Raw genomic sequence first — 11,264 nt, forward strand, 5'->3', positions numbered from 1 at the left:
TTAAACATTAAAAAGCCTTTTTCCCACCCCCCTTGGCTTCCCATCTATCCCATCCTTTGTTTTAGCCATTTAACGAAAGCCGCCTTAGAAAGGAATATTTGAACAGGGATAGGGAGGTGTCCTTAGTGCTCTCTGAAGTTTTCTTGGTGGCTTTTTGCAGACGTTTCGTGACCCAACTAGGTAACGTTATCAGTGCTAAAGGGAGTGGGGTTTGCTCTCTTTGTCGCTGCATATAAAGAGAGAGGGTGTGCCACCTCCTAAATAGGAAAAATCAGATTCTCAGAGAAGAGAAACACAATGTGCAAAAACTCCAATTTCACCAGTCTGGTTCTCTATTCATGTATTTGGTCTGTTGTCTTCCTTCCTTCCTTCCTTCCTTCCTTCCTTCTTTCTTTCTTTCTTTCTTTCTTCTCCTCTCTTTTCTTATCTTTTCCCCCTTTCTTTCTCTTTCTTTCTTCTTTCTTTCTTTTTTTCTCCCCTCTTTTTCCCCTTCTTTCTTCTTTTTCTTTTTTCATCTTTACCCCTTTTCTCTTCTTTCTTTTTCTTTCTATTCCTCTTTGTTTTCCCCCTTTCTTTTTTCTCTTTCCTTTCTTATTATTTCTTTTTTCTCTCTTTTCCCCTTCTTTCTTCTTTCTCTTTCATTCTTTTTACTCCTCTTTTTTGTTTTTCCCCTTTCTTCTTTCTCCTTCCTTCTTTCTCTCTTCCTTCTTTCTATTTCTTTCTTTTTTTTCCTTTTTCCCCTTTCTTTCTTTCTTCTTTCTTTTTTACTCTTTTTTGTTTTTCCCCTTTTTTCTTCTTTCTCTTTCTTTTTCTCTCTTTCTTCCCTTTCTCTCTTTCTTTCTCTTCTCCTTTTCCCTTCTTTCTTTTCTCTCCCTTCCTTCATTCCTTCCTTATTTTTTCTTTTTTTCACCCAGAGATTAAAGTGACATGTCAGTTGACCTAATACACCAAGACATAGCTCCGTGTTTAATCTTTCAACACCCTAAGAACGATCGTCTCCGTCACTAAACACCATAGCAGGAACACTTAATCCCCCAAAGAGGAAGCATTTTAAATAAGAGCCTTTAAAGGTCACGTGGGACGGAAGGCGGGATTCGAACCGGTGGCTTCTTCGGTGCGCAGCTACCACCTTGCGGCCCCTCCCGCTCTTTTTCTCCTCAAGCCTTCCCATCCCGGCCCCGCCCCTTTCCCGTCCGCCACGCCGCCGCAGCTGATTGGCCGCCCCGCCGCGCGCCTCGAGCCTATCAGCGTCCCAGCGTCGCGTCGCCGGGGGGCGGGCCGAAGCACGTGCTCCGTGTTGGCAGCCGCGGATTGGCTGCCGCCGAGCGCCGCTACCGGAAACGGCTGCTGAGGCGAAGTTCGAGCTGTCGCTGCTTCGCCTCCGACCAGCCGGAGGAAGCCTGGGAAGGAGCGGAGATGGGGCGACCGCGCGGCGGCGCTTCTTCTTCGGCCCGGCCCGGCCCATTTCCTCCGTTGCCGCCGCTGCTGCTGCTGCTGCCGCTGCTGTTGCTGGCTTGCCGGCCGGGCCGGGCGAAGGAGGCCGAGGCGGGCGCTGTCACTTGCGGCTCGGTGCTGAAGCTGCTCAACACGCGGCACAACGTGCGGCTGCACTCGCACGAGGTCAAATACGGATCCGGTGAGGAGAAGCGGAGGCTACGAACTCCCAGGATCCCCAGCCTGGGGGGCGGGGGGTGGATGGATTTGATGGTGTCTTGCATTCAGATAGGCAGCTCCTGAATGCGGAAGCTTTATCATGAGAGCCTAAGTCCATTGGGTGGGGGGTTAATGGGGCCTTGCATTCAGATAGGCAGCTCCTCAATGGGGAGCCTCTATTATGAAGGGGGGAGCTATTGGGAAAGAGGGGCCTAAGTGCTTTGGGGGGGGGTGGAGATTAATGGGGCCTTGCATTCAGATAGGCAGTTCCTGAATGGGGAGGCTCTATTATGAATGGGGGAGCTATTGGGAAAGAGGGGCCTAAGTGCTTTGGGGGAGGGATGGGGGGTTAATGGGGCCTTGAATTCAGATAGGCAGCTCCTGAATCGGGATGCTCTATTATGAATGGGGGATATCAGGAAAGACAGGCCTAAGTGTTTAAATGGGGTGGAGGGGTGATGATGCCTTCTATTCAGATAGGCTACTCCTGAATGGGGAGGCTCTATCACGGAGAGGAACTACCTGGCAAGGTGGGTTTAAGCACACACACACACACACACACACACAAAGTGCCATAGGTGAAATTGCTTATACTTGCTATCTATTCAGATAGGCAGTTCCTGAATGGGGAGGCTCTGTTCTGAAGGGGGGGGGTGTCTATTGGGAAAGAGGGCCCTAAGTGTTTAAATGGGGTGGAGGGGTGATGATGCCTTCTATTCAGATAGGCTACTCCTGAATGGGGAGGCTCTATCACGGAGAGGAACTACCTGGCAAGGTGGGTTTAAGCACACACACACACACACACAAAGTGCCATAGGTGAAATTGCTTATACTTGCTATCTATTCAGATAGGCAGTTCCTGAATGGGGAGGCTCTGTTCTGAAGGGGGGGGGTGTCTATTGGGAAAGAGGGCCCTAAGTGTTTAAATGGGGTGGAGGGGTGATGATGCCTTCTATTCAGATAGGCTACTCCTGAATGGGGAGACTCTATCACGGAGAGGAACTACCTGGCAAGGTGGGTTTAAGCACACACACACACACACACACACACACACACACACAAAGTGCCATAGGTGAAATTGCTTATACTTGCTATCTATTCAGATAGGCAGTTCCTGAATGGGGAGGCTCTGTTCTGAAGGGGGGGGTGTCTATTGGGAAAGAGGGCCCTAAGTATTTAAGTGGGGTGGCGGGTGATGATGCCTTCTATTCAGATAGGCAGCTCCTGAATGGAGAGGCTCTATTAAGAATGGGGGCTAAGGAAAGATGGGCCTAAGTCCCCTGATCTGGGGGTGGGAGGGATAGGTTGATGGTGCTTTGCATTCAGATAGGCAGCTCCTGAACGGCGAGGCTCTGTCATGGATGTGGGCTACCTGCCCTAAAACCCTGGGGATAGAGATGATATTGTTTGGAACTTCAGATAGACAGCTCTTGGACCAGGAGGGTGCCTTACGGATGGCAGCTACAAGGAAAGATGGGTCTAAACCCTGCTTGGATGGGGAAGCTTTTAGCTTGTCTTTCAGATAGGCAGCTCCTGAATAGGAGAGCTCTACGACAAATGGGTTGTACCTGCAGAGATGGGTTTAATCCAGCCACTCACCACCACCACCTCCAGGTAGGCTGGGACCCTTCCCTTGGCATCACCTCTTGGGCTTTTGCCAACCTGTCCGTATAAGGTTTATCAAAGGAGGACAATTGTGTGTCTTCTCCGCAAATAAAATCAGGAAATAAAACCCAAAACTGCTGTGGCTGAGTGTTACATTTAACCCGGTGTGTGTGTGTGTGTGTATACTGTACAAAATGAGCTTTATATAGGGTTGGAGGGCATTTGCTTTGCTCTTCAACCTCTGGAAAGCTATTGAACCTCATTATTATTATGCTTATTATTGCTATATCAAGCAGCTCTATTTGTTATTGCTTCCAGTTTGCTCCTACTGGTCCCAGATAGAATTTATGGATAAAGAGGAGTGGGGGAAACAATGCCCTCTGTCTTCTGCTCGTTCTGTAGCTTCCGCTTTGTAGATTGCTTCTGGCTGTTAAATTTCAACATCAATTTTTAAGGAACCGGTTCGGTCAGACCAGTTTCCATTGAATTGAGTCACCTTTTTGGAGCAATTGGCGGAATATCTAGGGGAAAGTCCCTTGTCTGTCATTCAAAGCTAGAATGGCTTCTGTATTGTTGATGTTCTACCTGTACATTTGGAGACATTACTGAAGTTTCCCAGAGCTGCCAGTGTGCAAAGTAAACAGTAAAAACCCTGTAAAGAGAGATTTCATAGTTCACATTTGCTGTTGATGGATCAGGAAAAAGGGAAATGACTTCAGTTGCAACGTCATTATTCTGTTTTCTGTCCATTCTTCTTGGGGACAAATAATGTCAGTGCAACAATTCACTGATGAGTGGGTCACTGTTTTGTTATTAGGTAGTGGTCAGCAGTCAGTGACTGGAGTCGAAGCGTCAGATGATGCCAACAGCTATTGGCGGATCAGGGGCAGAAGTGACGGATCCTGCCAACGAGGAATACCGGTAAAATGCGGGCAGGCAGTCCGCCTTACTCATGTCAACACAGGGAAGAATCTGCACACCCATCACTTCTCATCACCGCTCTCCAGCAACCAGGTAAAACTTGGAGTATTCCCACCTATTTCACACCCGATGTATTTCAGCTGCAGGGATACCTTTAAATCTGATTGATTCTACTGTTGAGTTGCAGTTTTAGGAAGGATGCTGCTGCTTCTCCTCCTTCTGCCATATCCGTTATCAGATGTTGCTGATCATGTTGGCAATCCTATTTTTCTCAACAGCCGTATGAAAAAGTGCTGCTGAATTTTGTCCAAACTAGTCCCTTTAGGTTTTGAAACCGTGATGTTCTTCTTCTGCCTGGACCTCATTTGCCTTCAATCTTTCCCTGGAGGATTAAATGAAGGATGCCATATTTTTCTGGGTGTCCCATCACATGTCCAAAATATTCTAACTTGGATGCTTATCTAATTGAAAGGTTCAGTTGTGCTTTTTTAATTTGTTGTCTACCATTTGACACTACGTATATACAGCAGTGGCTTCCAAGCTTTTGGGCACTTGGGGCCGGTTGCATGGAGAGAGGTTTTTCCTCGAACCCGGGGGGTGGGGGGGAGATTGCATGCTGCCTGCATCCCACGGATGGGGCTTCACTTGTTTGCACAACTCAGTTGTAGCATGCCATGCACTGGGGACCCCTGATGTACAGCATAACTATACAAATTTAAGAAGTCTTGCTGTGCCTAATTTTTTTTACATTTGATGAGATGGTGCCCTCGATTTTGTAAATTTTTAAAATGAATTTCTAACATGCTCGTGGCAGTTCCAATGTTAAAAATCCTTAAAGCTTGTTCGAGGTATTCTGTTTGTTTCTTACTGTGAAAAAATACATTTCCAACATGATTCGTACTCAGATATATTTTACACAAATGGCAAGATGTCTCTAAATCCATTTAAAGGACTACTTTGTAGAATAGAACAGAATGCCATTTTTTTCTACAGTACAATTTGTGACCTTTTTCTGGTCAGGCCCACACCTGCAAAGTTCAAGCTACTTTATTATATTCTGCCTATAATATAGAAATCTCCCCAGTCTGGCAACATTCTCTAAGGACCATTTAGATAAGGCTGGGGGAGGGGGTCAGTCTTTTCCAACTGCTTGAGTTCTCCCTGCTGAGCACTTCCCAGCATTTTCCACTACTATTTATATTAGTAACTGCTCTGGAAATATATATATATAGAACAGGAGAATGTGTCAGTGATAACTCCCTACCTCTGTCATTAACATTCTACTTGACATTGGTGTGAGTGGTTTGTTAATAGTGTCATACAGTGTGTACATTGCGGTTTAAAAACTATCAAAGTGATTCATAGCTATTTGTAACTGGTATAACAATCCGATTATTTCTACTAGCAGGTTAAACTTACTGAAACTGCTACAGGGATGAGGGAAAGTACATTATCTAAGGCAACATTTTTTTTGCTCCCAGTTTCTGTTTGCTTTTGTAGACATTCACTGAAAACCTTTGATGCCTTTAAAAGGGATAAAGTTGCACTAGAAAATATTGACTGAAGTCATCGTGCACTAAAGCAGGGCAAGTGTATGTACTCATGATTTAAAGCCATTTGCAGTTCATGCTTCAGCAAGTCACAGTATAAATGTAATTTGAATCAGATCATTATTTCCAAGCTGATTAAAAGTCCTGGTCCCAATTTATCATTTCTTACCTGGGTTGCCATCTTTCAGTTTTACAGGCTAAACCTCAGTTCACAATAACTGTATCCGTGCTCCCGGCTAAACCAACAAAATTTAGCTCAGGGTTTCCTAACTTTAGATCTGTGGGCCTCAATTCCCAGAATTCCCCAGACATCTTGCTGGCTGGGGAATTCTGGGAGTTGAAGTCCACAGATCTTAATGCTAGCAAGATTAAGGTGATGGCCTTCTTGTCTATCCAGGATCTTAAGCCGTCAAGTGCAGCTTTGTCTTGTCGTTTGCAGACTGTGGCTTATGGTTCAGCCTATAGTGTAAACCCAGCTTACATCACGCCACAAAGATGCATCCTCACAACCATCTTTTTCTCCCACCCTGTTTCTGCCTTTTGACAGGAAGTAAGTGCCTTTGGAGATGATGGTGAAGGAGACGACTTAGATGTGTGGATGGTTCAGTGCAGCGGAACCTTCTGGGAACGAGATGACGCAGTGCGCTTCAAGCATGTGGGAACCGATGTGTTCCTGTCAGTGACGGGGGAACAATACGGGCACCCCATCCGGGGTCAGCGGGAAGTTCACGGCATGCATTCCGCTAATCACCACAACTACTGGAAAGCCATGGAGGGCGTTTTCATCAAGCCCAACTCGGACTCCACGAAGCATGACGAACTCTGAATATGTCCTGATGAGTGTTTCCTCCCCCCGCAAATTCCCCTCCTTCCAAGCTCAGCATCTTAAAAGGGCATGGAGACACCATTGGGAGGGGAGCGTCTCGTGCTTCATTCTGAATGATCTAAACCCGACTGGTTCCTCTTCCTTTTCCCTAGCCATTTCCTCTTCCTGTCTCGTTCATTTGCCCTCCCTCTCTCCTTTTTTTTTCTCCCTGAAGGAAGTGATTTGCTGTCTATATTCTTAATTCCGAGGTGCAATAAAACCTAACTTTTGTAATTCTTTCTCATTAAATAGTCTCGAAATATATACCCCGTTGACAGTCATGGATGATGCGTTCCTGATTGTCCGTAAAAAGGTTATTAACTAAGCCAATTACTCTGCCCTTTTTGAAAAGCCCAAGGCAGGGGAAAACCAGGAGAAGATGGATAGAAAAATATATATTTAAAAATGTGAATTATTTATATCACCCCCAACTTTCTGCTGCTCTGATCCATCTGATACTTCACACAACCTTTAGTTGTATTCATTTGTTTTGTCTTAAATTTCCGTGGGAAATTGGCAACGTGCTGGTGTGTTTTTCTTGCTGATAAGAAACAGTTGCTTGAAGAAAAGGAATAAAGCTTTCCACAAAGTGCTTTAAGGAAATTCAGAACAACCCATGGAAGGACAAGTGAAATGGCTGTAAAATGTTAGAACACCGGGTTGCCACATCCTCTTTTGTGTTCCTCCATTCCATTCTGGTGTGCGTATAAAGATTCAGCCTGGTGCAGTGGGAACTAGCAATTCAAGGCTACAGTTGTTGTTGTTGTGAAGTCGTGTCCGACCCATCGCGACCCCATGGACAATGTTCCTCCAGGCCTTCTTGTCCTCTACCATCCTCTGGAATTCATTTAAGCTCACGCCGACTGCTTCAGTGACTCCATCCAGCCACCTCCTTCTCTGCCGTCCCCTTCTTCTTTTGCCCTCTTCTTTTGCCGTTCCCAGCATGAAGCTCTTCTCCAGAGAGTCCCTCCTTCTCATTAGGTGGTCAAAGTCTTTGAGTTTCTTCTTCAGGATCTGGCCTTCTAAAGAGCAGTCAGGGTGGATCTCCTCTAGGACTGACTGGTTGGATTGCCTTGCAGTCCAACGGACTCAATGCAGGAGTCTTTTCCAGCACCAAAGGCCTCCATTCTTTGGCGCTCAGCCTTTCTTATGGTCCAACCTTCACAGCCATCCATTGCAACTGGGAAAACCATAGCCTTGACTATGATTTGTTTTCAAACAAAAAGTTTTCAGCCTGGTGCAGTGGAAACTAGCAACTCAAAGATACAGAAAACCATTCAAAGGCACTCCCCTTGCCTTCCAGGACTTTCAAGCGAATAGCAACATACCTGTGTACTCAAAACAGTGGGAAGAAAAAACTTTTTAAAAACATTTAATTCTGGAGTCTAATTTATTTGCTCTGCAAATGGCATTCGGTTGAAAAGTTTCTCCGAACTCTAACCAATTGGTAACTTAAAAACTTCACGTTGTCTCGCCTGCTTTGATTGGCTGTGGTGGTGTTTTTTTTTATTATTATTCCATTTGTCAGTTGACATTCTGTCATTGTTGGCATTGCTTTGAATTTTCTTTCTAAGATTTCCCCCCCCCCCTCTCCCTTCAGGACTTCTGTACATCTTCAAATCTGTCCTCGAATTTTCTCATGTCCCTTCCTTGTAAGGCAGGGATGGGCAGCCTGCGGCTCTGGAGCTGCATGTGGCTCTTTCATCCCTCTGCTGTGGCTCCCTGTCACCGCTCGGCTTCACAATTGATAGGGCTTTCAGTTAGGATAGGGAGATGAAAAAAGATGCTGCACTAGGAGACTCTATGGTGGGAGAACTGGACTTTGTTTGGCAGAGAAAAAAGGATGTCGCACTGGGAGGAGACTATGGTGGAGGAACCAGACTTCCAGTCGGCAGAGGAAAAAGTACTCCACACTTAGAGGAGACTCTGGTGGGGGAACCGGACTTCTAGTCGGCTCCAGAATTGAACGGGGGGCTTCCGGTTATGACCTTATGTTTAAGGTTGCTGACCCCTGTTCTAAGGGGATGATGCATTTGAAGGGAGGCATAAAGTGAAAGTGCCTTAGATTATTCCCAAGTATAAATATTCACTGGCTTATGATTTCTCCTTTCTGATCATGATCCCTTGGCAGAAATTACTCCAGCAGTGAAATCACCTCTGAGGCCGTAGATGGGAGCACGCCCCACGCCTGGAGCTTTTTAATGAAAGTCACAGTGTCTTACTGGTGTCTGACTCACCAAGTTCACATATTTGTGGGGAAATTTCCCCTGGCAAACAAGTACATTTGCCAGAAAATCCTTCCAGGTTTTCTTACAAAATGCTTGGTTAATCCTTAGCATTTGTTCTCTCTGTGAATTTTGAGGGCCAAAGCGGTAGATCTCCGCTTAAAACCATTCATTTAGTGGCTGAAGTTACCACAGCACTGGAAAAGTGACTTAGGATCGTTTTTCACACTTAACAACCATTGCAGCAACCTTGTGGCCGTGTGATCAAAACAGTCTTTCAAAGGAATATTTATGACCATAGTCCTTATCTAGCGTGGAAAACTGCCCTGTAAATATTTTCCAAATGAGTGTTGTGCAAGGAAAGGCTGGGCACAGAGTCCCTGAGATTCACAGACAGATCTTCACACTCCTGGAACAAATGAACGGATTGTTTCCTGCAAAAGCCCCCCCCCTCTTTTCGGTCCTCTTTTATTCCCTGTGGGAGGGGCCATTCACCTTCCACCTGTGACTTTACTCCCAAGTCGACCCTGATTTCTTAGCTGTTCTTTTTTTCTGGCAGCTCTGCGCATGCGCACACTGGGAACAGGCTCCAGCTGTTCTTCTGCCCCACTGATGTCTGACTCCAAAGGCAGCTGATAACTACTGGTGGCCCTGCCCCCCTCTCTGTCTATGATGCAGAGCCCTCGTCATAGCCTTCCCCAGCCTCCAGGACTGGCCCATGCTCCTTCCCAACCTCCTCACTGTCTGGCTGCTGGCGGGCCACATCACAGTGAATCACTGAACAACTGTGGCAAAATAGGTCGTAGAATGGGGCAAAACTCACTTAAACAGCTGCTGTGATTAGCAGTGGAAATCCTAGGCTCTACTGTAGTCTTAAGACTAAGTATATGTGTATGGACCTTTGGGCTGGATTATTTGGAAGAAAGCTCTGGAATTTGATGGTGCTTTTGAGAAAATGCTTGGGAATCAGCCGCAAAAAGATTCTTCACTTATTTAGACCATGCCTGTTTCGATGTTCAAACTCATATCGAGCCAAGCGACCTAACAGTGCAGCCGAATGAATTTATTTTCATTTATTAATAAATTGAATCCACCATCCACCTCACAGTCCAAAGTGACTCCGGGTAGCTTAACAATGGAATCAAAACACGAATGATACTTAGAAATAGAAGAACAATTAAAATGACAACGGATTAAATCTTTTTTAAAAAACCACCAAAAACCGTCCCCAACCCCAGGCTCCAACGGAGCGGAAGTGGTGCTTTAATATACTTATAAAAAAAACAGCAACCAAAGATGAAAAACCTAGAAACCATCTATTGCTCAGCTCCTAAACCTTCCTGCTGACTGCATGACTATTAATGCAAGAATTCACCTTTTTTTTCAACCCATCAGGAGAGAGGGAGGGAGGGAAGAGGGAAAAAATCAAATCGCACAATAGGGAGGAGGAGAGGAAGTTGCAGGTGCTGGTGATCCAATGTGACTTTTTTTCAAAAGTTCACCCAGAGAGATTAACAGGCATCTGTTGAGGATGAGAAGCTGATTTTGCCTGCAGAACTGAGGCCCACAAGAGCTTTGCGTTCCACCATTCCAGCGTCTTTGGGGCGTCCACTTCTCATTTCTGGGCTCAGGAAGACAGGGGGGTTGGACTAGAAGACCTCCAAGGTCCCTTCCAACTCTTTTTATTCTATTCTAAATTCAATTCTATTCTAAATTCAATTGTATTGTAAATTCTATATTTTTTAGATTTTAGATTTTATTTGTGATTTATAGGCCGCCCTTTTCCCTGAGGGGACTCAGGGCTGCTTACAATTCATAGGAGGGGGAGTGCAAGACAAAACATAAGACAATACGTGAATAAAAAAAATAAAGCAATAAAACACAACTTTCATTCAACATTCGGGTGGGGGCGAATTAGAATCTTATCCCCAGGCCTGACGGATAGCCAGATCTTATTTTATTCTATATTCTATTGTTCTATTCCTTTCCATTCTATTCTAAATTCTATTCTATTCTAATCTAAATTCTGTTCTATATTCTATTCTTATATTCTATATTCTATTCTATTCTAAATTCTACATTTATTCTTCCATTCCATTCTAAATTATATTCTATTCTAAATTCTGAGCTATTCAAAATTCTATATTCTATTCTAAATTCTACATTCTATTCCACTCCATTCTAAATTCTATCCTATATTCTATTCTTCTATATTCTATGCTATTCTATATTCTATTCTACATTCTACCATTCCATTCCATTCTAAATTCTATGCTATTCTATATTCTATTCTAAATTCTGAGCTATTCAAAATCCTATTCTATATTCTATTCTTCTATATTCTATGCTATTCTATATTCTACATTCTAAATTCTATGCTATTCTATATTCTATTCTAAATTCTGAGCTATTCAAAATCTTATTCTATATTCTAAATTCTATTCT

General features: G+C 44.5%; 1 protein-coding gene across 1 annotated transcript; it reads left to right on the forward strand.

The window, feature by feature from the left end:
- Positions 1–1,337: 1,337 nt before the first annotated feature.
- Positions 1,338–6,833, forward strand: SDF2L1 (stromal cell derived factor 2 like 1). The gene is made up of 3 exons (XM_014059418.2): positions 1,338–1,636; positions 4,076–4,272; positions 6,277–6,833. Exons 1-3 carry the CDS (start codon positions 1,417–1,419, stop codon positions 6,553–6,555), a joined length of 696 nt encoding a protein of 231 aa, XP_013914893.1. The 5' UTR covers positions 1,338–1,416; the 3' UTR covers positions 6,556–6,833.
- The last annotated feature ends 4,431 nt before the right edge of the window (positions 6,834–11,264 follow it).

This window comes from Thamnophis sirtalis, unplaced genomic scaffold (genome assembly GCF_051295495.1).
Source record: "Thamnophis sirtalis isolate CommonGarterSnake01/CBP01778 unplaced genomic scaffold, rThaSir2_p1.2 scaffold_2, whole genome shotgun sequence".
Classification (NCBI taxonomy): Eukaryota; Metazoa; Chordata; class Lepidosauria; order Squamata; family Natricidae; genus Thamnophis; species Thamnophis sirtalis.